This window comes from Halichoerus grypus, chromosome 4 (assembly GCF_964656455.1).
Source record: "Halichoerus grypus chromosome 4, mHalGry1.hap1.1, whole genome shotgun sequence".
Taxonomy (NCBI): domain Eukaryota; kingdom Metazoa; phylum Chordata; class Mammalia; order Carnivora; family Phocidae; genus Halichoerus; species Halichoerus grypus.
In genome coordinates, this window is record NC_135715.1 from 176114727 (window position 1) to 176139362 (window position 24636).

The window sequence follows — 24636 nt, forward strand, 5'->3', positions numbered from 1 at the left end:
CTACATCACACAGAGAGCCAGGGAAAAGGACTGTACCACTTTATTGTCTCCCAACACCTCTGGTTCCCCTGCGCCCCCGCCCCCCCGCCCACCCCTGCCCAGGGTACGGGCACACGCCTTCCAAGCTGTCCGAGGGCACCTGCCTGGCCTGGTTCGGTCCTCCTAGCTACCTGCAGAGGAATGACTCGGCGTGGGGCTGGGGAGAGAGTGGGTACCACCGTCCTCTCCCCTGGCAGAGCCCGGGCACCCACACAGGGAGAGCTGGGTCCTCACTTTCTGCCCCACCCTTTCCGGGCCTCTGTCTGGGATGTCTGCGGGGGCAGGAAAACAGGTCAGCCCCCAGTTAGGGGTGGGGCAAAGCATGAAATGCAGGAGGGTGGGGCATCTGTATGTGGAAGAGGAAGGAAATGGGACTAGCTCAGGAGCCCTCTGCTCAGACCGATGTGGAGCTCGCTGGGATGGGCAGAAGCCAGCTGGGCAGAGAGCAGAAGCGGGATCAGAGGCAGGTGGGGGCATAGACCAAGGGACCAGTAGGTGGGAAGGAGAGGAATTAGGGTACAAATGGGGCATTCAAGAGAGACAGATGTGGTGCAGAGGCAGGAGGGAGTGAGAAGCCTGAACAGGAAAGGGCATAGAAAGGTGGGAAGAGCTGACCTGAAGCAAATGGTTCCTGTGGAGAACACAGGGCTCCCTCCTCTCCTCAGCCCCTCCCCCACTCCCCCCCTCCAATGCACCCCAGAACCAACTGGCCATCCCAAGTCCTGGAAAACCTCTGGTAGGTGTGTCTCAGCCCCCCAGCTCCCAGGCAACCCCTCCTTCCTGGTCAGCCAGCCTGTCCCTCTGACCTCTGCCCAGTCAGCTTCACTCACCCTCTACCAGCAACCGTGTGTGGGCGCTGTCCTGGCCGGCCTGGCAGCTGTAAGTGCCCTGGTCCTCAGGTCGCACGTCATGGATGACCAGGCTGTGGGTGGGGCCGTGGCTGCGCAGCTCATACTTGTCTCCCGGGCACAGCTCGACCCCCTCCCGCAACCAGCACACGTGGCCCCCCGAGCGGGACACAGTCACCTCCAGCACCGCCCTGCGGCCGACGAGAACCGTCTTTTCTCGAGGGGGGCGGCGGCACATCTGGAGAGGCAGTGCTGGGGGTGAGGACGAGGGCTTAAGTTAACAGGGACACGCAGGGCCCCCAGGAGGAGAGACGCATCTTCCCTCCCCCTGCAGCCTCCACTCCTGGTCTCAGATCTCTGTGGTACCAGCCCGTTCCTCTGTACCCCTACCCCAAAGTCTCCTGCCCAGGAAACGCACTGCCTTCTGTGACCCTCCCCAGAAGAAGAGTCCCTCGAGGAAGGGAGGTGGGGAGGCAGCGTTTCCAGGACCAGCCGCCAGCCTGCCAGTCCCCGGGGGAGATGATGCCCACTCCCTACCGTCCCTCCCCAGTTGCTTACCCTCTACCTCCAGCTGAGCCACGGACTGGGCAGGTCCCGCCTGGAAGCGGACCTCACCGGCGTCCTCCGGGCGCAGCTCGCTCAGCACCAGAATATGTTTCTTCCCTGGGGAGGTGAGGAAGGCGCTAAGCGAGGCAGGAGCCGCCACTGGGGAAGGTTCAGGGAGGAGGGTGGGCTGGAGTAGGTCCCCGGGTCGGTTTGGACGCGGCAAATGTGCGCTGGGCTGGGCGGAATTGGGATGCCGAAGGGAAAGAGGAGCGGTCTAGGACCGAGGGCTCAGAGATGGGGACCCGGCAAAGACCGGGAGACTGCTCTTTGGGCTATGGGGCGGGGCCCATCGAGGTGGAGGCGGGGCTTATCCTAGTAGGGCGGGGTCTGTCTGAGCCAGGCGCGGGGAAGCAAGGGACCAGAGTGGGAGGAAAGTCGGCCAGACCTTCCTGTCGGATGCGGACGTGGCCTCCAGGTCTCAGCGGACGGCCTCCGAGCTCCCAGCTCCCCGTGGTCTCGACCTCCGACACGGTGCACTCGAACGTGGCGCCGTCACCTTCGCGGGCGCGAACCGACCGGAGCTCGGAGAGTACAGACACGTTGCGCTCTGGGGCGGAGCGGGAGGCGTGAGGTGGGGCGGGGCGGAATCCGACCACGCCCCGCCCCGCCCCTCTCTCTGGAGGCACCGGAGTCCGTCCCGGGCCAGTCGGGTCCGCAGCCCCCGCGCCCACAGCAGTGCCCAGCCCCGGCAGCGCCCCCGAACCCACCGCGCACGACCAGGCGGACAGGCCCGGCGCGAGCCGTCCCCACCGCACAGCTGTAGGTCCCGGCGTCCAAGGGGCCGCAGCGCCGCAGCTGGAGAAGGCGACGCGTGCCGAGGGCCTGGAGCCTGAGCCGAGGGCTGGGGGTGAGCGGGCGCCCGTCCTAGGGGCGAGAGTTACAGAGGGTCAGGGTGCAACTCGGCTGGACACAGGCAGCCGCGGCCCTGGGAGGCGGCGGCGCCCTCTGTTGATGTCAAGCGGTTTCGAGGCGCGTTTATGCTTTCCTGGCTCTCAAGCCGGGATCTGGCTGTCCCCAGCCTTCCGGGCCTCGCCAGGAGCCAGGAGCCTCGTTGGGAAGGTGTCCCCCTTGGAGACGTTAGGGCTCTACCCCTTTTGTCTGCCCCTGGGCAATACTTCACCCCACTGAGCCTCAGGCTCCTTAGCGATAACACTGAGATAGCAAAACCTACCTCATAGGGCTCTTGTAAGGATTAGAGGGTTAAGTGTTAAGTAAATGTAAATCTGAGCACAGTGCCAGGCACATCCCTTCAGTGAATATTAGTTGTTTCCTTTTGGGGCATTATTATTACTGTCCTCATGCCGCCAAGGTAGGCTGGGCTCTGACCTTCTCCCAGGTGACATCAGCCAAAGCCTGGGAAAGCTCGCACTCCAATGTAGCTGTGTCTCCCTCGGTCACCTCTAGGTCCTGTGGCCCCCGCACAATGGTCACTGGGGCCTCTGCCAGTGGGAGAAGGAAGACACACTTGAGTACAGGGGTCAGTGGTGGACACATTTAGGAAAGATGATGAGGAGAGGCCACTAGTGAGGGGGGGATGTGCTGGGACAAGTGGTCCAAGTGGGATGCTGGTCAGTGGAGGACACGACAGGGCCACAGGAGTCAATGGGACAGGAGTGGCCAGCTGGGGGTGTCAGTGGGGGACATGCTGGGGCTACAGGGCCGGGGGGGGGCGACCAAAGCAGAGATGCCAGTGGAGTCACCCAGAGGCAAGCATGGTCAGTGGGGACCACACTTGGCTGGAATGGACAGGTGACACTGGCCAGTGGGAGACATGATGGGTTCAGAGGCCAATGGGTGGTGTGGTCAGCAGGGAACACGGTGGGCTGGACAAACGGGGGACACTCAAGCAGAGCTGCTAGTGGGGTCACCCTTAGGCAGTTAGTGGATCACTGGGACTGGAGGGGCCAGAGGGGCCCACTGAGGCAGGCAGTGGGGGTCACGGCAGGCTGGTGTGGTCAGTGGGGTCACACTCAGAGCGGTCGGTGGGGCCACAGTCAGGCAGGCAGACAAAAGGGACCACACTGGCAGAGGCCCACTCGTGGCCGCACGGCCAGTGGTTCGCAGGGACTGCAGGACCAGTGGGGTCATGCTGGCTGATCAGATGGGTCAGAGGAGCCACACTCAAGCAGTAAGGGGGATCAGCAGAGTCACACTCAGGGCAGTCAGTAGGTAGGCAGCGGGTCCAGAATCCGCACCTCTCACAGTGAGTCTGGCTGCACAGCGCAGGGAATCCACAGTGAAGGAGATGCAGCCCGAGTCGGCCAGGCCCAGGCCGCTGAGTACCAGGCGCTGAGTGCGGCTCTCGGCATGCAGGTGGCACTTGGGCCCCGGCTGCAGCCGCACTCCACCCCGGGCCCACTCCCCGGTCACACCCTCCTGGGACAGCTCCAGCTGGAACGTGGCACTGCCCCCCTCAATGATGGTCACATCCTCCAGAGGCCGTAGCACCCTTAGCTGCTTCGCTGATCGGGGAAGACGGGGGGAGAGGGAGAATGAGGGCTCCAGCTCTGGGCAAGGGTTTTGAGGGCTCACACACCCCCTCGGCCCTGCCTGTACCACCCCTAACACCCAACCTGAGCTCCTATGGAAAGAAGCCCAGAACCAGGGTACAGGGAGAAAGGAGCGCAGCAGGCCAACTCGGGGGGAGGGGCTTATTGCTGTTAGGGGAGGGCACACATGAAGGGGATGGGCTGTGGTTAGAGGGTTGAGGAGTCTGGGTGAGGAGGGATGCTGTGACACCGGAAGGAGCACAGAAATTGAAATCAGATACGCTGGGATTGGACCCCAGCTCTGCCACATAGTTTGTGTGCTGTGTGACCTTTCGCAAACTGCTTGACCTCTCTGGGCCTTAGTTTTCCCAATTGTACAAGGTGAATAGCACTGAGACGTGGGTTTATTGTGATTAAATGAATGAAATAAATTAGAAGAGAATATATATCAGCAACAGCAATCATTCACCAAGCTCTGGTGGGCATTTTTCATGTTATCTCCATTCCCAAAGACCCTTGAAGTAGGGATCAGCCCCATTCTTAAGAAGACTTGGCTCAGAAAGGTTAAGTAATTTGCATGAGGCTCACAGATGATAGAAAGCTCCGGCTTGTGGGGTGGGGTTGCTCTTTGCCAAATGGGCCCGTGTATCCTGGGGCATGTGAGCAAGGGATAAACACGGCAGGTCTTTCCGGAGTATAATATTTATGTTTACAGCAAAGCCAACTTGGACATGTGAAATGGAATGCAAAATCCACACGGACTTCTAGGGTACATAGAAAACACTAGAAAAGGCAAGTTTTGCTTTGGGCAGGCTGCTTCAGGTCACACTTCTGTAGGCCAGGCAGGGCTGACTTGCCTCAGTGGTGAGGGGCACTTTGGTGGGGGTCTGAGGGGCCCTGGGCCAGCCAGGAAAGGCTGTGCCAGGGGGCGGGCGATGCATTAGGAGAGGACAGGACACTCACGCCTCACGCTGAGCCTGGCCAGGGTGCGATCGTGGTGGCTCTCACAGCCGTAGGTGCCCTGGTCGGCCAGCACGACGCCGTGGATGAAGAGGCGGTAGACGTGGCCATCCTGGGCCATGGACATGCGAGAGTCCCGGGGTAAAGGCTCCCCACCTCGCATCCAGCGCACGGCCCCCGCTGCACCCACTCGGCCCGTCTCCACTTCCAGGCACACGTCCTGCCCTTCCTCGGCCCGCACGTCCTGCAGGCGCCGCAGGAAGAGCAGCTCCGTTTCTGTGGAGGAAGGGGGAGGGGGTCATGGAGCCTGACACCCTGCTCCCTGGCCGATGATCCCGGGGCAGACGGACAGGTCTGCTAGGGCCAGGGTTGGGCGGACAGGGACAGGAGCCAAGACCACTTCATCCCCATCAGGACCAGACCTCGAACGTGGAGCCGGGCGCTCGTGGCCGTGCCCCCTGCTCGCGCAGTCACGGTCCCCGCGTCGTCAAGCTGGCAGCCTCGGACAGTCAGCGTGCGGCTCGAACCACTCTGGCCTAGCTCTAGCTGGGGCCCCGGAATGACAATGGCCCCGTTGCGTAGCCAAGTGACCTCGGCGTCTGGTGGGGAGACTTCACACCGGAACGTGGCATCATCCCCCTCGTGGACGGTGAGTGGTGTCAGCTCTGAGACCAGCTTTGCCAGTGGTGGTTCTGGGCGGGGGAGGGGGGGTCGGGCAGTGAGGCGGGCTGTGTCTTTCCCTCTCCCTCTTTTTCATCCTCTCCTGGGGGTACATCTCCCAGTTATTGTGAAGATCTTTCCTGAGGACCATAGGGGGGTGTCCCAAAGGACAAGATGCCAGCTCCCTGCCCCTCCTAGCTGCCACCTCTCAATCCTGGTCTGCCTCTGACTCCCTAACAGATCATTTATCATGGACCCTATCTTATTTAACTGTCACCACAGCCCTATAAGACAAGCACCATCCCCCCACTTCAGAGCCGGGGCTCAGAGAGGTGGAGCAACTTGCCAGGGTCACACCCTCCTGGCAAGCAGAACCCAGATCGGACCCGGGGTGGGCTGACTCCAGAGCCCCTGCTTTTAACCACTGGGCTAGGCCTCCTTCTATAGAGATGGTTCTTGAAAGAAGGAGGCCTGAACCCTCGTCTCAGTAATAGCTGTGCACGCATTGGTTGGAGCCAGAGGTAGCAAGGAGGGGATCGGGGGCTGAGGGGGTCCTGGGACGGTGCAGAGGTGTGGTCTTTGGGGTGCCAGGGCCCACAGGGTGTGAGGGGTGCACTGTTACCTTCCACGCTGACGAGGAAGATGCGGCTGTCCTGGGGTGTGTCGCACAGGTACTCCCCAGCATCCCCACTCCGTGCCCCCCGCACCCGCAGCACCTGCCTCGCCCCGGCCTGCTCCAGCTGCACCCGCCCCTGGCTCGCCAGTCGCTCCCCGTCCTTGTACCAGCGCACAGGGCCCCCCGGCCTGGAAAGGTGCACCACCAGCTCCAGGTCCCTGCCTGGGGTGCTGCGAACCCTCGTCTGGGCTGCCTCGGGGGCCACCACCTGCACGGGAGGCTCTGTGGGGTCAGAGCAGGGTGTCACTGGGAGGGAGAGGCCTGAGGGCTATGAGGGGGGCAGTGGGAAGCAAGATGCCGAGAGACGTGGGTGAGGGATGGATGAGGCACGCTAGAGAAGCGGAGGGGGGAGACTCATACTGGTTTGGGGGTGCGGCTCTCTCAGGCCTTCTGCCCAGGCCATACTTACCAGCCACTCGGACGGTGAAGCTGAGGCTGGGGGCCCCCGGGGCTGTCGCGGACTGGCAGGTGTAGAGGCCTGCGTGGGCCAGCTCTGCAGCCCGGATGCAGAGGATGCGGCGGGGGCCCTCGGCATGGAGCTCCAGGCCCTCGCCCTCCTGCACCGGGCTCCCGTTGTGCCTCCAGAAGACCAGGGCGCTAGCCCGGGACAGTTCACAGCTCAGCACCACCGGCTCCCCGGGGGCCACACAGAGTGGGGCAGGGGCTGCCTCTGGGGCGAGGAACTGGACTGGGGGCTCTGGACAGAAAGAGGAGCATGTCGGCTCGGGCTTACTAGCCCCCCGCCCGCACCCAGGCTGGCAGGAAGCACCCACCAGCCAGGCTGACATTGAAGGTGACAGCTTCGTCACAAGTCTCACACACATACTCCCCGGCGTCCTCGGGCTGGGCGTGGGGCAGGGTCAGGGTGCGAGCAGGCCCCTCGGCTCCCAGCTGCAGCGTGTCCGATGCCTCCACCTCCAGCCCATCCTTGTACCAGCGCACCCGGGACCCGGCAGGGGCCACCTCGCAGCGCAGCTCCACGCGCCCCGGGGCCCCGAACTGCAGGTCCAGGGAGCGGGCTGCCGGGTGCACAATCCTCTCTGGCGGGGCTGGCGGACAGACGGAGGGAGCGGTGCTCAGGCTCAGCAGGCAGGCCTCTACCTGACTCACCCCCTGGCTTCTCAGCCCTCTCTCTTCCCAGCGCAGCTCTTGGGACCGGGGTGGCTACCATCCATGCGCACCTACTGTGTGCTAGGTGCCACACTAAGCGTACTGAAGCTCTTGGCACGGTTACTCCTGACGCTCCCTAGGAGGGCACCGATGTTGGCTTCACTTTACGGGTGAGGACTTGAGGCCTCTTTAGAGGAAAGTGATTTGTCCAAGGTCCCAGGGGCAGAAAGAGGTAGACGCAGACCTAGCTGGCCCCAACGCACGCCCCTCCCTAAGTCGCCCCCACTCCATACCCCTCTTCCCTGCTTTCCCTCTGATGTACTTATCATCACCTACTGGTTGTCTGTCCATCCTCACTAGAAGTCGAGCTCCACGAAATCGAATTCTAGTGGAGAATTGGAGGTTTGCTCTTATTGGCTTGCCACTCTGTCAGCATTCAGAACAGCGCTAAGCGCAGAGTAGTTGCTCAATAAATATTTGATGACTGAATGAAATCTCCTAAGGGGGCAGGTTGGGGGGGGGGCCTAAGATGCAGGAAGTGAGAAGGTTGGGTGTCTGTCCCTTAGCCCCCTGCCTCTCTAGCTCCCCAGGGTGCCCAGAGACTGCCCACCTGTGATGGTGACAGTGAAGAAGGCTGAGTCATCTACGGCGTCACACACGAACTCGCCCCCCTGCTCGGGCTGGGCGGCAGGCAGCACCAGGCGGCGGTGCGGCCCGTCACTCGCCAGCACCAGGGCCTCGCTCTCCTCCACCTCCAGCCCGTCTTTGTACCAGCGCACAGGGGCGTCCTCCCGGGACAGCTCGCACATCAGCACCACGCACTCCAAGCTCACGGCGATCAAGGTCACCTCATCCCGGGGGTATATGATGCGCACTGGGGGCTCTGCAGAGTGGGGTGATCACAGGCTGTCACAAACTCACCGTTGGCCTCCCTGGCAGTAAGAAGTTCCTGTCGTTCACAATAATAAGAGTGATAAGGATAATCATAACAAGGAGTAAGAGGTCCAGGGCCTGCTCTCTAAAATCCCTGGGGCCGGAGGTGTGAGAGAATCCAGAATGCTTCAGATCCCAGAAATGGTGCATTTATCAGAGATCACACACCTGCTCCTCCCAGCCCCCTCTGGGGCACCTCCTCCCACCCCATCAACTTCACTAACATTTCTGCAGTGTAACCTAGAGATATACTCACTCTAAGCAGGATAATTAAAGAGTAGAAATCGTTCCACAGCAGTTAAGCTCAGATTTTACTAAATGACTTTGAATATCCAACTTGCAAAGAGACTTTTAACTGTTTTTTTTTAGATCAGAATTGTGAGTAAGAGATCTTAGATCTGTAATAGCAAATACTATTTCCTAACATTCCAGAACAGCCCTAAGCACTTTACACATTGAACCCTCACAGCGATCCGAAGAGGTAGGTATGGTTTTATCCCTGTTTTCCAGACGAAGAACCTGAGGCACAGAGTGATTACCCAACCTCTTTAAGGTCACAGCTGGCTACAACTGTTCTGGGGCGGGGGTAGGGGGGAAGGGTGGGGAGAACAGCCATCTGTGAAAGGGAGGCTCAGACTCTGCGAGCAGTGGTAGAGATTGCAAGCCAAGGCGGGCGGAACTCAGTAATGATTTTTGCATCTGTGCATAAGACTTGCCAACACCTGTCTGAGAATTCCCCAGGGATGCTAAACACTGATTCTGGGAGTTCATTTCCAACTGCTCCAAACCGGTCGCTCCCCCACAGAAAAGGAGTTATGTCAACACTGGAAGTGACTGGTGCACTGAGTCCGAGCCTGCCTGTGCTCCCATGCACCCTGCACGTCTCTCAGAATCTTCTAGGTTCCAGGACACTTTTCGAGCTCCTTTAACATTCAGCCCCCTAGTGGCGAGGCTCAGGAACTGCTAGCTTCCCGGTCCCACTGTTTGCCGAGGCGCGCGTGGGCCGACGTGCTCACCAGCACACACTCAAGTCCTCTGCCTCCACCACCCACCTCCCTAACAGCTTGTTCTAAGAGTCTAGAGGATGCGGGCTGGTTCTCTGGGGCCCCCGCAAGGCTGGCAAATTGCAGAGGAGTGACTGCCTGAGGTGGGGGGGGAGGTGATGGGGGCAGTCGGGTGAAGACAGGGTGCAGTGATGGGGCTGGGGGTCTGCACAGCTGTGGGACCTCAGCTTGGCATCAGACTTGATTCTCCCTGGCCCAAAGCCGAGGTGGTGCTTGTGTCAACTTCCCTGTGAAGAATCTGGTGTTTTGTGGGGAGGCCAAGTGTGGGCTGAAATGTGTGTAGCTGTCATTATGTCTGGCCGGAGCTTGAAGGGCCTCACTACAGGACAGAACGTGTGCAGAAAGGCCTCTTTGGCTTTGTGGCTTGTGTGCGCCAGGCTGCACTATCCGGAATGCAGGGAGTGTGTGTGTGTGTCGGGGGGGGGGGGGCTAAGTAGCTCAGCCTGGACTGAGGCATCACTCCTGGGCCAGGGCAGGGGACAGGGCAACAAGACGGTGCCAGGTGCAGGACGGGCACTCCAGTGAAGCCAGCGGGGTTCTTCTGTGCCCGCCAGAGCTGCCTAGGCCCTGCAACACCCCTCCCCCACCATGCCCCCCCCGCCCCCACACTGGGATCGGCATCATGGGCTGCAGCCCCTAAGTTTCCAGCACTGAATGAACCCCCATCACTTCCATAGTCGTTCTGTGCTTTTCCAATTTTGAACAGTCTCCCCCCTCCCTTCAGTCCACACCTGACCCCGCTTAGCTAACTCAGCCCCTGCCTCAAGTATCCAGTTTGAAAGCACTTCCCGCCTGTGCACAAGGCCAGCTGCCACACGGCCTTGAGCTCCCGCCGCACCCTATCACAACACTGGACAATCCATATTCTAAGACCCTCTAACGTGTCTGGCTTTCCTGCCAGGCTGTGCACTCCCGGAGAGAAGCGAGCACGTCTGCCTGCCTGCCGCTGGGGGGTCCAGACCCAACCCAGGGCTGGCTCATACGGGTGGCATGGTGACTTTCTCCGAAGCCCTCCCTGACTCTCCTGTTCTCCTCTCTTGAGCCCTCTGCTCTCGTCCTTCACAGCACTTGTCACGAGGTGTCCACTGTACATTTATTTGCGCGTTTATTGGTTTAAAACAGGGGTCGCAAACTCCAACGCCCACAGGGGCCAGGTAGGTAAGGTCAGTGGCGGAAGCAGTCTGGGGAGAGGCAAAGAGGCACGGCAGGGAGGTAAGCACCGAGGAATGCGGGCCCCGCAATATGGGGGTAGCTGCTACTCAGCACCAGCTGTTCGTCGCCATGGGGGGAAGCGGGACCAGAGCCGCCGGGTCTTCGGCTTTTTCAAGAGGACGCATAACTCCGGATTGTTATTTGAACTGTCCTGACTTTGGTAAGACTCTGCAGGCCAAACAAAACACATCTGTGGGCTGCATGGGGCCCTACGGACTGCCCGTTTGCGACCCCTGGTTACCAGCGGCCTCCCCAGCTAGACCGGCGGCTCTGGGAGAACGGAGCCCGCGTGCGTCCGCAGCCCCGGACCCAGCGGCCGGCACGCAGGAAGTGCTCGGCCAACGAGCCGATGGAGCACAGCTCTTCCTGGCGCCAGTGCTGGGGAGGAGACGGCTCACCCGAACAGGGGCTGAACAGGGCCCCCCCACGCCCCCCACCCCGAGGTCTTTCGGGCAGGGAGCCTTGGTACAGGCCCCGCGGCCCTACCTCCCTCCTCCCCGGCGAGCTAACTAGGGAGTCCGTGGCCAGCTCCCCCAAGGGCTCAGGACAGTCTTCCGGTGACCCGGGGCAGCTGGGGTGAGCCCACACCTGTGACAGTGACGGTGAACGAGGCCGACTCGTCGTCGATCTCACACAAGTACTCGCCGGAGTCCTCGAGCTGGACAGCGGGCAACACCAGGCGGCGGACCGTGTCCTCCTTCTGCAGGAGCAGCGCGGGACTCTCCACTACCTCCTCGCCGTCCTTGGTCCAGCGCACCTCGGCCCAGGGCCGGCACAGCTCACAGGTCAGCACCACGCGCTCCAGGCGCACGGCTGCCACGTACACCTTGCCGCTGGGGTACACGATCCACGAGGAGACGTCTGGAGGACGGGGACAGTCGTGGCTGGGACCCACGGGCCCTGCTGCCCTCCCTCATCCGTGCCTGTTCCCTCCTCCTGGCGAGTGGACCATGTGTCGAAGGAGAGAGCCTTCCCTCAGGTTAGGTCTCACAGCTGCTCGGACAGCCACGCCCAGCTGGAGACACGACCACGGTCACCAAAGCACATCAGAGGCATGGGGGCACAGTGGGGACGACGGTGGCAGCCTCTGCTAGAGAAACGTGCTACATTCTCGGGGTTGGGACAGGGACAGTATGAAGGGTGGGACCAGGGAGAGGAGGGTTGGGTGCCCAGATGGAGCCAGGGCCTCCCTTAGGCTCTTGAGAGCTTCTGAGCCCTCTAGTGCAGGGGCCCACCTGCCCTGGACCCCACCCCGCCATACAGCTGCCATTCCTAACGCTCCCCTTCGCTGGAAAACGGAGAGAGCAGAGCTTCCCTGGGAATCATACACCCTGGCCAGTGTTAATGACAACACATTTTCTGTGGGTGACTGAACCTCAGGGTGCAGACCAAGGAGGGACCTGGGATCAGCCAGGGAGAGGGGAGCAGGGCCTGGGGACAGTGGCCTGGGGGGTGAGAGCGTGACAGCTGCCCGGGCGGTGTCCCACGGGCCTGCCTGGCCCCCCACCTGTGATGGTGACCGTGAAGTAGGCGCGCTCATCTCCGGCAACGCACTGAAATTCGCCCCCGTCTGGGGGCTGGGCGGCAGGCAGCACCAGGCGGTGGTGGGGCCCTTCCTTCTCCAGGACCACGAAGTCACTCTCCTCCACCTCCTGCCCGTCCTTGTACCAGCGCACGGGCGCGTCCTCTCGGTCCACCTCACAGGTTAGCATGACACACTCTGAGGTTATGGCATGCACGAACACGTGCTCCTGGGGGTCCAGGATATGCACCGGGGGGTCTGGTGGGGAGCAGAGACCGGGTCACACAGACACCCCTCCAACACACACACAGGAGACCGCTTCCTCCCCGAGGGACCCTGGGAGGGTTGAGGCCTCGCTGTGCAGGGGGTCTGGAGCAAGAACGTGGGGTACTGAGTGCGTGGCGGGTGAGGTAATGCAGATCCTGTGGCACCTGAGGGCTCCCTGAGTTGATTCCCCAGAGGGTCAGAGGTGGCTCGGTGGGGACATGGTTGGGGGAGGCACAGACAGCCTTTGTCTCGGCTGAGGGGAGGTCACCATCATGGGCCCCATCGGGGCCATGCCTGCTGCTGGTTTTACAAGGGAGCCCCTGGAGCACTGGCCCCAGGATGGGCAGGGGGTGGGAACGACTTAGCAGTGCCACCGTGAGACAGCTGCTCTCTACAGGTAGTAAGTTCCCCATCACTGGGGGCATGTAGGCAGCAGCTGGACGACCTCCTGGCAATGAGGTTGAAACAGGATTTCCACTCAAAGCGGGAAGATGAGCTGAATCAGGGGTTCCCAAGCTGCCCTCCCAGAGTGGATCCCTAGGCTCTACCCTGGACAGCCTGGCGCTAGAGGTCTGGGGGGCCTGGGCATATGTATTTATAACAAGCTTCCAGGGTGGTTCTGAAGTAGCCAGAACATGGACTGGCTTGAGAACCACCGGACCACTGCACTTAAAGCGTCCCTTTGACCCGGGCCACCTGAGGCAGGCGTGAACCCAGCTACGGTGTTTGCTGGCAGTGTGATAATGGGTAAGTCCCATAACCTCTCTGAGCCTCAGTTTCTTCCTCTGGGAACTGGAGATCTATTCCTTCTCACCCAGTTGTGAAGTTTACACGAAATGGTATGTATGCGAAGCATTTAGTATAACGTTTGGCTCATGGTAGGTACCCAATAAATGTTAGCCCCCGTCTCTCCTTCCCTTAACTGAGTTTTGTTTCCCCACCCACTACCCAGAGCAGGGTACGTGGAGGGCAAGTTTGCTGGAGAGCGTTGGTGGAGGGAGGACTTAGAAGCAAGTATAATAATTTGAATAATTTGAACACATGTCCCCTGGCCCGCTAGGCTCTCCCCGGAAGGGACCCCCCCCCAAGCAGGCAGACCAAGGGACGGGGCTCACGTGGCCCCTAGAGTCAGCCTCAGCTGCAGGAGCCCAGACCACCACAGTTGCTGACCTCGGACAGTGACACTGAAGAAGGCGGAGACCCCCTCCGTCCTGCACTCAAACTCGCCGCTGTCCCGGACCTCGGCGGCCGGCAGGATCAGGCGGTGTTTGCGCCCGTCCATCTTCACCACCAGGGACTCGCTCTCCTCTACCTCCTGCCCATCCTTGTACCAGCACGCTGGGAAGTCCACCCGGGAGAGCTCACAGGTCAGCACCACCCGCTCCGAGGTCGTGAAGGTCAAGGACACCTTGTCCTCGGGGCTCAGGATGTGCACGGGGCTCTCTGTGTGGGGAGAGGTGTGGGCACAGGCAGCACTCTCGTCACGCTCTGCCTGGGGTCAGCACCCCTCCCTGCTGCGGGGGGGGGGGGTGCCTCCGTCAGGCCACACAACTGCTGTCACTGTCAATGCAGTTGTGGGGATTTAAAAATAAATCATCTGCAGCTTACACACCAACTCTCAAGTGCAACGCCTTTAGTGTACAGAATTCCTAGGGAATCTGCTGAAAATGCAGGTTCTTAGGCCCCACGCACGCATGCAAGGGCCAGGGAATCTGTCTTATCAAGCAGCCCTCCAGGCGACCCTGATGTCAGGGATCCCAGTTTGCATTGTGGAAACGCTACTCTGGTTGCTGGTTCTTATTCTGCCCTCCCCTAGGATGCCGGAAGCTGACCACCTCCGGGCCCTGTGCTTGGGCACCGAGGAATTCCTCGATGGGCCTTACAAACTCTGGCAGTGGTGAGATGGCAAGTGCCACATGTCCCTGCACTTTCAGATGCCCACCAAGAACTGTCCACAGGTGGCACAGGGTGAGTCTGGAGCCAGACTGCCTCGCTGCATCACCCAGCACTACCACTCATTAGCTTGGTGATTCTGGGCAAGTCACTTAACCTCGCTGTGACTCAGCTGCCCCATCTGTAGAATGGGGTAAAAGAAGAGCCTACCTTACAGGGCTGTTGAGAGAACTATGTTAATGAATACAATGTATGTGAGACGATTAGGGTTGTGCTCAGCACATAGGAAGTTGCTTTGATAATGTTATCGATTACAGGAAGCAGTCAGGGACTAGGGACCAGGGTCTGTGTCTTGGAGATAACAAATGTGACAGAATTCCGTCAGCCACAAAGCGCTCCAGAGAATGTGGCTATGAAGCTGATGAAGATACTAAGGAGTCCCCTCTACATTGCACGTAGGTTGAAATGGGCCTTCTGGACCACTGAGCCCTCCGTCTGGGCCCACTAAGGACTTCTGTGTCTTGACCCTATCTATCTGTCCACCCTGGTCCCCACGAGCACCGACCTTGGATGGTGAGGGCGGCTGAGTCCTGCACACCGGGGCAGCTGAAGCCAACCAGGGCCCCGCTGTGCTGGTGCTTGACGGCTCGCAGGAGGAGTCTGTGCTGCAGACCTTTCTGCTCGATCCGGTAGCGCAGGGCCCCGGGCTCCACCTGGCCCTCTGGCTCGTGACTCTTGAGTTCTTCCCCATTAAGGAACCAGGTGCCCTGGATGATGGTGGAAAGATCCAGGGAGAAGACTGCATCTTCCCCGTCGTATACCTGGACATCCTCCAGACCAGCCACCAGGCGAGCTGTGGGCACTGCGATGGGGACGGAGTGTGGCCATCAGAACCAGAGGGGCGGCAGAGGGCAAGGGTGTGCAGGCGGAAGGTACAGACCAAAGGCTGGGGGAGGGAGGAGAGAGGATGGGGAGGGCCTGATTGGGGTACGGCCGCCGACAGGCCGGGGCCAACAGCACTGACTCACCGAGGTGAGCGGACCCGTGGAACACAACATGGGGGCTGCGGCCGTGTTCGCTGACCGTGCAGACGCGGAAGCGGTAGTCGCCCTCGGAGGGCACACAGTCTCCCGGGACCTCCACGGCTCCGGCTTTCTCGATGCTGAAGCACTGGATCCAGTCTTCGGAGCCCACCTCCTGCCGCTCCAGCCGATAGATGAAGGGGGTCTCAGGGGCTGGCTCAGGGGGCTTCCAGGTCAGCAGGACTGTGTTCTTATGGCCCTTGAACATCTCTGCCAACACGGGGGGTCCTGGGGGGCTGTGCTTGACACCTGGGACAAAGGCAGGGTGTGCATTCCAGCCCTGCTCCAGGCTCCCTGCAGCCCTCCCACCTTGAGTCCACCTCGCCAGCCCAGGCTCTGGCATCTGGTTGCCCTCCTGCCCTGGCCCTCCTGCCCACGGGCTCTCATGCCCTCACATTTGACTCTGAGCAGAGTGGTGGTACGGGAGTTGCCCAGGCTAAAGGTGACCTCGCCAGCATCTTCTCGGGTGACCCCTGGAAGGACCAGGGCGTGCATGTGGCCAGAGCTGCTCTGGCAGGTGGCCGGCAGGTCCTCCCCATCACGGCTCCAGCGGCCCTCGACCCCAGCTTCTTGTGTCTCCACGAGCAGCACCGCATTCTCTCCCTCTAGGACGTCCAGCTTCCGGGGCAGCCGCTTCAGGATGGGCCCTGAAATACGCACGGGAATCGTTCAGCCTGGGGGCTGGGCACCTGCGTGCCTCAGCCCGGGCATCCTCCCACTGGCCAGCCCACCTTTGACCGTCACGTTGGCCACGGTGCGCACCCGGCCCCGCATCTCGCACAGGTAGACGCCGTCATCATCTGCCTTCAGCCTGTGGATGATGAGGCGCCGGACAGTGCCCTCCTCGATCTGCTCGTACTTGCGGCACGGCAGGAGCCTCTGGTCCTCGCGGAACCAGGCCGTGGGAATGCGAGAGTTGGGCACTTTACACTCCAGCACGGCAATCCCGTGCTCCCGGCCTTCCACATCCTGCAGGGGCCTGGTGAAGCGGAGGCGGGGCTCTGTGCAGAGGGGAGAGACAGGAGAAGGCTCTGGAGGGGGCCTGGCCAGGGGAAGGACTCTTTGCATCATCAACTGCCTAAACCCACAGTAGCTCCTGCCATTTTTCTCCCAGGGCCTGTAGGTATTCTGGAATCACAGAAAAACCACCAGAAGGGAAGTCAGATGGCCTAAATTCTCATCTGACCCTGACACTCATCAACCACATCACCTTGAACAAGGCCATTTTAGTGATCCTGGGCCTCGGTTTCCTGACTTTATTATTTTTAAAAAATACTTATTAAAAAAATATTTATTTATTTTTAGAGAGAGAGAGAGAGAGAATCCTGAAGCAGACTCCTGATGCGGGATGTGGGGCTCGATCCCAGGACCTTGAGATCATGACTGGAGCCAAAATCTAGAGTCAGCCGCTTAAGTTTCCTGACTTTAAAGTGGGGAAAGGGATGGAAGGGCTTGGATTACACCAGTGATTTTCAAGCTGTTCCCTGGGGCCCCTGAGGGCCCTACACAAATTCTGCAAGGGTCTGAGTCGAATTTCATTTTTAAAGTACTTTAGTCGTTTTCACATGGATGGAGCTAGAGAATAGAATGCTGAGTGAAATAAGTCAGTCAGAGAAAGACAAATCCTATATGATCTCACTCGTACGTGGAATTTAAGAAACAAAATAAACGAGCAAAGGGGGAAAAAAAGAGGAGGGGCGCAAACCAAGAAACAGACTCTTGACTATAGAGAACAAACTGCTGGTTACGAGGGGGGGAGGGGGGGAGGGGGGGAAGGGGGATAGGAGATGAGGATCAAAGGGTACAATACAATTATCCTGGTGAAAATAAATACATAAGTAAAATGATTTTAAAAAGTACGATTAAAATATGTATATAAAAAAGTACTTTAGTCATTTTCAAAACTGCATTTTCTAAGAAGAAAGCACGATGACGGAAATGAGCGGTGGGTTCTCAGGCTGCTGGAGTAGCATGTTTGTCCCGCTGCGGGAAGCTCTGCCTCCCCACTGGGCTCCTGTTTCCTGATGGTGTTAGTTAGCGAGGCCCCGCGGGCTTGGGCACACCAGACCTCAGCACAGGGGCCACACGCCTGACTGAGCACCAGGCAGGGCTCCGGAGATTTGCCAACTTTTCTTCCTCTGAGGGAACAAGGTGGGTAATAACTAATGAAGGTATAATCCCTCGAGTTGTGATGAACTCTGATTATGGAGAGCTTTACCTTCCAGTGGGAGTTTGGGGTGGTTTTTTTTATCCCCCCTCTGAATTTTCTGTTTATGAGCACTGTAAGCATTTATGAGATACTGGTGATGACTCAACTTTGAAATAGAAATTTCCTCTCGTTCACCTTCTTCTTCTTTCAAACCTGGAGAGCATTTTCGAAACAGGGCATGTTTCCTCCCTCAAGCCTACCTTTGGTGTGAATCAGGAGTTTGTCAATGTGTCGCCTGCAGCCCCAGACTTTCCCACAGGGCTCACAGATGAGACCCAGTTATGAATGCAGCCTCGTCTTAAAACGTGTATATTCAATAAAATAGCACCCTGGTTCTCACTGATGGGCTTTATAAGTACATGGTATAAATCTGGACCTAGAAATTTACACCCATAAAATGTTCCTTATACCAGTCTTCTTTGTTGGGGCCCCACATGGGATTTCCATTGAGGGAGGGGAGAGTAAAACAAAGAGGCTGAAATCCATAGGACTAGAAGCGCTCCCTCTTGGTTGGTCCATCAGTCACTCCTTAAAGCCGTTTATCAAAGAGTCATTTTCCACCCTCGGCCTCAGAATCACTTAGGGGGTTTGCTAAGCAGTTCCTGGCTACCCTGGAGACCTACTAAATCCGAATCCCTGGGGGGTGGGAGGCGGGCAGGAAAAGGTATGTGATTAGTCCGCCTCCCCTCTCCCCCACCGTCTCCGGGGCAGCGCTGGAGGCCCCTCCCCAGGGTCCGGGGAGCCCCGGGGGCGCCGCAGTACCTTTGACGTGCAGCTGCACGGCACTGAGCGTCTGGCCCGCCGAGTTGCGCGCTGCGCACACGTAGAGCCCGCGGTCCTTGGCCTGGCAGTAGAGCACCTTGAGCACGAAGCCGCCGTCGCGGTCGCGGTACATGAGGCGGCGGCGGTCGGAGAGCAGCGGGCGGCCCTCCCAGTGCCATTCGATCTCGGGCTCGGGCTTGCCCATCACGTAGCAGCGGAACTTGGCGTGCTTGCCCTCGTTCACCCAGAAGGTCTTGGGCGCGCACTTGAGCGGCTCCACCACGGGCTTGGGGGCCTCGTCGGGGTCCTCGGGCGGGTTTTCGGGGGGCTGGTGCACCTGCAGCAGCGCGCCGGCCTGCGCGTGGCCGTGCGCGTTGCGGGCGTGGCACACGTAGACGCCCGAGTCGGGCAGCCGCGCCGCCAGGATGCGCAGCGCTAGGCTCACGCCCTGGCCGCCCTCGGCGCGGCCAGGCTCGAGCGTGAAGTGGCCGCTGTCCCACACTTCGTCCAGGGCCATCCCGTCCTTCTCCCAGTAGAGCGCGGGCGCGGGGAGGCCCCCCACCTGGCACGTCAGCACCACCTGCGCCCCCCGCAGCACCCACTGGGACCGGGGCCCCGCCAGGAACACCGGGGCGCCCTCCCCGGCCCCGGGAGGCGGCAGCAGGCGCTCGGCGGGCTGGGGCTCGGGCTCGGGGGCCGGCGGCTCCAGCACGGTGACGGCGGCCGCCGCGTAGGCCTCCCCGGCCGCGTTGCGGGCGCGGCACACGTAGACCCCCGCGTCGGTGGGCAGCGCGCCGCTCAGCAGCAGGCCGTGCTCGGCGCCGTCCGCGGGGAAGCTCACGCGCTCCGAGGCCGCCAGCTGCTGGCCGCCCTTCTCCCACACGACAGTGGGCGGCGGCTCCCCCAGGACCACGCACTTGAGCTCGGCCTCGGCGCCACTTACCACCCGCACGGGCCGCGGGAAGCGCAGGAAGCACGGGGGGCTCCCCTGATCCCCGGAGCCCGCCTTCATCGTGGCGGTCGCCGCCGGCCCGCAGCGGTGCGGGGGGAAGGGCGGGCGGCGGGCGCGCGGAGGCCCGGGGGCGGCGGCGGGAGCCCGCGAGGCGGGGCGCGGCTGGGGCCGGGGCGCGGGCACCCGCGGAGCTTCCCCCGTTCCCCCGGCCGCCCGCTCCCGGTTCGTCTCCTTACCCTCGGCCCGGAGCTGCGGCTCTGCGGCGGCGGCGATTCCCGGGCCCCGAGCCGAGGAGCTCAGGGGGCAGTCCTTCCTGTTTGCCTTTGCAGCGAGGGGCCCCGCAGCCTCCTCTGCCCGCGGCCTGGCTTCCTGCTCCGGAGAGCCTCTCTTCCCAGCCCCCTCCCACAGCCTGGGCCTCTTTCCCCTCCTCCCTCCCACCTCCAGCCGCCAGGTCCCCAACTGCCGGCCAGGCTTGGGCCTGAGTGGCAGAGGCGCCTGCAGCTGCCAATCCCAAAAATATTCTCTGATGACACAGCTGGAGGGACAAGAGCCCAGACTGGCTCCTCCAGGCTAAGTTTAGAGCAGGCGGGACCACCTGCCTCCCACCCTAGCCCCAGTTCTAGCCCCAGCCTCAGCCCTTCCCCCCCCATGACTGGCCCAGCAGCTGCTTGGTTGAAAGGGGCCCCAGAAGGTCTGAGGGGCTGGCGCATTCTGTTCTCCCTACGAATAACACTTTCAGGAGCTGGCAGACCCCAGCTCCCAGGCTCCTGTCCCACCGGATGTCACCTCTGTGCTGGGTGCTGGGATGTGGCTCTGTGTGTGTGTGTGTGTGTGTGTGTGTGTGTGTGTGTGAGAGAGAGAGAGAGAGAGAGAGAGAGAGAGTGTCTGTGTGTGTGTAGGGGGAAGGGGTGGTATGTGTGGGTCAGGTCACTCAGGGTGAAAACCCTCACCAGCCCCCTCCCCCACATGCTTGGCAGGAGTGGGAGATAAGGCTCAGGGCCACAGACATCTGCGTCAGAGATAGGAGGTCTCAATGCCATGGGCAGGGGCCACTCTGGATTGCAGGGCGTGGGAAGGACTGGGGAGACCAGGATGAGAAGGGTAGAAGAGGACTCGCGGTGGGATGGGGAGGGCAGAGTGGGGAGGCGGGGTGCAGACCCTGACGGAAGGGGCACAGGGCAGGGTGCGGGTTCACCGTTGGCAGGGCTAGGTGAGCTATGCTGTCCCAGCTACCACTCCTGCTCCTCTTGCTGCTGTCCCCAAAGAGTGGGCATGGCTGCCACGGGCCAGAGCTGGACCGGGCACTTGTCCTGGCCAAGGTGAGGGCCCTGTTCTTGGATGCTTTGGGGCCTCCGGCACTGGCCGGGGAAGGTGGGGATCCTGGAGTCAGGCGTCTGCCCCGAAGACATGCCCCGGGGGGCTTCCTGCGCAGGGGCTCTGAGCCCAGGAAGGAGGAGGATGTCTCCCAGGCCATCCTTTTCCCGGCTACAGGTAATGAGCGTGGGGCACCGGCAGGGCGACTTTGAGAAGCAGTGCAGTACATATAGCATGGGCTCGGGAGCCAGGCAGGTCTGGGTTTGAGTCTCTGTCTCGTCACCTGAAAATGGTCAATGACGCCTACCTCTCAGGATTAAGCGAAATGGAGCGAGGCTCACAGGAGTCATTTGGGGGACATTCATTTGGGACACCAAGGGTCTCTAGAAAGAGATATTTGGGCTTGGGCCTCTTTCTGCCACCTTTCCTTCTTCTTCTGCCTCGCTCCCTGCTGCAAACCTTGTTTCTTTAGCCCCAGTTAGCTGAGACTTGAGAAGATACAGAAATGCTGGGGTAAGATTAGTTGGGAAACTTTTCCAGGAAATTAGTCTACTTTCTCTTGAATTCCCTTTTCATCTCCTTATGTGTGTTCCCGTGTTCCACTGACTGAACCAGTAAAGCCCTCTTCCAGGTGGACATTCTTGTAGTCTGGCCCATCTTTCCCTCAGAGAGGAGCCCCTGCCTCCCTGTGCCGCAGTGACTTCGTGTGGCTTTGGGATCGGGCCGAATCCCAGCCTGGCCCCTTAGTAGTTAAATGTCACTTCCCCTTTGTAACCCTGTTTCCTTATCCGCAAAAGAGATCAATCGTGAGGTGAGGGGCGCCTGGGTGGCTCAGTCGTTAAGCCTCTGCCTTCAGCTCAGGTCATGATCCCAAGCTCCTGGGATCGAGCCCCGCATCAGGCTCCCTGCTCAGCGGGAAGCTGCTTCTCCCTCTCCCACTCCCCCTGCTTGTGTTCCCTCTCTCGCTGTCTCTCTCTCTCTGTCAAATAAATAAAAAAAAATTTAAAAAAAGAGATCAATCGTGAAATTTATAATGAGAAAATCCACGCGACAGCATCGTCCCAATCTGCAGTCCTTCCCCTAGTCATGATTGTTTAGTGGAGGGATGCCAACTGCCTTTCTTAGAAAGCACCTGGCTGGCTCAGTCGCAAGAGTGTGTGACTCTTGATCTCGGGATTGTGAGTTTGAGCCCCACTTTGGGTGCAGAGATTACTTAAAAATAAAATCTTTTCTTTTTTTAAAAGATTTTATTTGTTTATTTAACAGAGAGGGACACAACAAGAGAGGGAACACAAGCAGGGGGAGTGGGAGAGGGAGAAGCAGGCTTCCCACGGAGCAGGGAGCGTGATGTGGGGCTCGATCCCAGGATCTGAGCCCAAGGCAGGCGCTTAACGACTGAGCCACCCAGGCGCCCCTTAAAAATAAAATATTAAAAAAAAATTTTTTTTGAAGCAATATGGGGGAATAAAACAAATGCCCGTGTATTCAAGGTACCGTCATCCAAGATCCCATTTCACACTACTGGTGAACAAAAATTTAGGTCTAACGATGCCAAGCGTTGGTGAAGGTAGAGGGTGGGCAGGGCCTGTTACATATATTGCTGATGGGAATATTAATTGGTAAAACCATTTCAGAGAGAAGTTGGCAACATCTGGTATTTTTTAAGTCCGTTAAGGGTGAAATAACAAATGGAGAGCCTCTGTCAGCTCTCTCAGGAGGCTGACAGCGCTCAGGGTGTGGCTGGCTGATGAACTGCCGTCGCATCCCGGCCGCTGAGGAGGAAGAGAGGTCCCAGGCTGTGCCAGTCAGGGCTGCCCTCTCCCTTCCCTGTGTCTCCTGCAGGTGCCGGCTGTGCGGTCGAGTCAGCTGCTAGAGAGCTGACCCAGGAGGCCGAGGACGGCCTCTTCACATATGTGTTCCGGCCGTCCCAGCACACGCGAGGCCGCCAAGTGACTTCAGCCCACCTGTGGTTCCACACGGGCCTGGCCAGGCAGAGCGAAGCGGCCTCCAATAGCTCTGGGCCCCTGCTAAGCCTGCTGGCTCTGTCATCAGGGGTCCCCATGGCCGTGCCCATGTCGTTGGGCCAGGCACCCCCTCGCTGGGCGGTGCTGCATCTGGCCCCCTCTGCACTCCCTCTGCTGACCAGCCCTGTCCTGGTCCTGCAGCTGCGCTGCCCTCTCTGTTCCTGCTCAGCCCGGCCCGAGGCCACACCCTTCCTGGTGGCCCACAGCCGGGCCAGGCCACCCAGCGGAGGCGAGCGAGCCCGACGCTCGACTCCCCCGCTGCCCTGGCCATGGTCTCCGGCCGCGCTGCGTCTGCTCCAGAGGCCTCCGGAGGAACCCGCCGCCCATGCTGACTGTCACAGAGCGGCCCTCAATATCTCCTTCCAGGAGCTGGGCTGGGACCAGTGGATTGTGCACCCTCCCAGTTTCATCTTCCACTATTGTCACGGTAGCTGTGGGCTGCCTGCCCCATCAGACCTGCCCCTGCCGGGGCCCGGGGCTCCTCCTACCCCTGTCCAACCCCTTTCTTTGGTGCCAGGGGCCCAGCCCTGCTGTGCTGCCCTCCCTGGGACCATGAGGCCCCTACGTGTCCGCACCACCTCAGATGGCGGTTACTCTTTCAAGTATGAGACAGTGCCCAACCTTCTCACTCAACACTGTGCTTGTATCTGAGGGAGTCCTGCTGGCGGCCAAGCCTGCACCCGTCAACAGCTGGAAGAAAGGGCAGAGTTCAGAAAATGGATGGTTCCCACTTCCCCCTCCTTCCATCCCTCTCTGCCTGAGGGCTCCCTTCCCCATCCCGCCCCTGTGACATAAACATGTGACAATAAACAACACAGTGCATATGACTGGGCATGCATTCTCTGGCTTCTCTGATATGGTGGGGGGCAGGTCCCAGGAGTGTGGGATTGTAGGATCTCAGGTCACACAGCCTCACTTGACCTCAAAGTCAAGGGGTTCCAGAGCTGTGATTGGATATGTCTCTGGTGGGGAAGCCACAACACTTGGGAGAAGACACAAAGTGTTCTGAGCTCTTGGTGGCCACTCTGGAGACTGCTGGAACCTCATGCTGCTCCCCTGCTATTGTCTGCCCAAGCTGATGGACCCCTAGCTCAAGGTCAGGGGATTTGTAGACTGGCCAGAGATGATGGTTTTCAAGGACCCACTGGAGATAGACGTTCAGAGCAGCTTAGATCTTGGGTTTCTCAGGAACTTGAGTGGGAAATAAGGCAAAGACAGATGAGTTGGCAGGGCCTGAAAATTTACAAGGGCAAGAGAGGGGAGAGAACGAAGACCCGAGGATTTCAACTTGCTGAGGCTCCCGGGACGCCTTTAAATCTACCATTGGTTCCTGACATAGACTCCTTGAGGCCCGGCGTTCTGGAATTCAGGTTCTCAAAGTCTTTGGTTTCCTTAATGTGCCCTGTGTATCTTTACACTGACTCCTTAACTCAGTCCTTAATGTCAGAAGCGTGGAAAAGCAGAGCCTACTATTAGAGAAACAAGTTCTTGTGTCAGTGTATGCACTTTGTGCACATGCTTAGAGTCCAGAGCCCAGTGCAGAGTCTTTTTCTCTTCCCATTGTCTCCTGTCAGTCCATTCCTGCCTGCCTTGTCTGGGCCTTGCTTCCCTGGCTTTCCTCTGTGCTTTGTTCACTCTCCCCTTTCTCCCTCCCTCTGGTTGTCCACCTGCCCTGCCCCAGGGTCCTGGCTCTCAGCCAGTAGCTTCCATCCAGTCTCCTTTTAAAGGGAGGATGTTCAGATCCCTCCGACCGAAAGCTGGAGCACTTTCTGGTATTGACCGCACAACCACAGTGCACATGCATGCTAACAGTGATTCGTCAAAGCCTCCTTCCTATGAACCCCGCTTCACTGGGTGGGTAAGTGCCTGCCCCAGGAAGGGGCTGTGGAGGGGAGAGACTCCCATCCCTTCACCTTCAGGCTAATGTCTTCCCCCTCTTTGAGCTGAGCTGAAGGAGCTATTCTTCCTCAGGGCACAAGAGAGCAGCCCACCTCCTCACTCTGGAGCTGGCCCC

At 59.9% G+C, this 24636-nt stretch overlaps 2 protein-coding genes across 5 annotated transcripts; one reads left to right on the plus strand and one right to left on the minus strand.

Moving 5' to 3' along the window:
* Window positions 1-93: 93 nt before the first annotated feature.
* Window positions 94-19666, minus strand: OBSL1 (obscurin like cytoskeletal adaptor 1). 4 transcript variants are annotated; one of them, XM_036082914.2, is made up of 21 exons: window positions 18333-19666; window positions 16093-16362; window positions 15757-16008; window positions 15308-15610; window positions 14845-15141; window positions 13557-13829; window positions 12105-12377; window positions 11186-11458; window positions 7999-8271; window positions 7052-7327; window positions 6688-6975; window positions 6225-6500; window positions 5365-5634; window positions 4946-5218; window positions 3689-3955; window positions 2820-2932; window positions 2201-2357; window positions 1879-2040; window positions 1446-1550; window positions 870-1139; window positions 94-170 (listed from the first exon to the last, which is right to left on the minus strand). In XM_036082914.2, exons 1-21 carry the CDS (start codon window positions 19342-19344, stop codon window positions 163-165), a joined length of 5691 nt encoding a protein of 1896 aa, XP_035938807.1. In that variant the 5' UTR covers window positions 19345-19666; the 3' UTR covers window positions 94-162. The 4 variants fall into 4 exon arrangements, with proteins under 4 accessions (XP_035938807.1, XP_035938808.1, XP_035938809.1 ...); XM_036082915.2 differs by lacking the exon at window positions 6225-6500 and having other exon boundaries at window positions 18333-19665; XM_036082916.2 differs by lacking the exons at window positions 94-170; window positions 6225-6500 and having other exon boundaries at window positions 862-1139; window positions 18333-19665.
* Window positions 19667-19854: 188 nt separating this feature from the next.
* Window positions 19855-23437, plus strand: INHA (inhibin subunit alpha). The gene is made up of 2 exons (XM_036082918.2): window positions 19855-20775; window positions 22441-23437. Exons 1-2 carry the CDS (start codon window positions 20502-20504, stop codon window positions 23271-23273), a joined length of 1107 nt encoding a protein of 368 aa, XP_035938811.1. The 5' UTR covers window positions 19855-20501; the 3' UTR covers window positions 23274-23437.
* Window positions 23438-24636: the final 1199 nt, after the last annotated feature.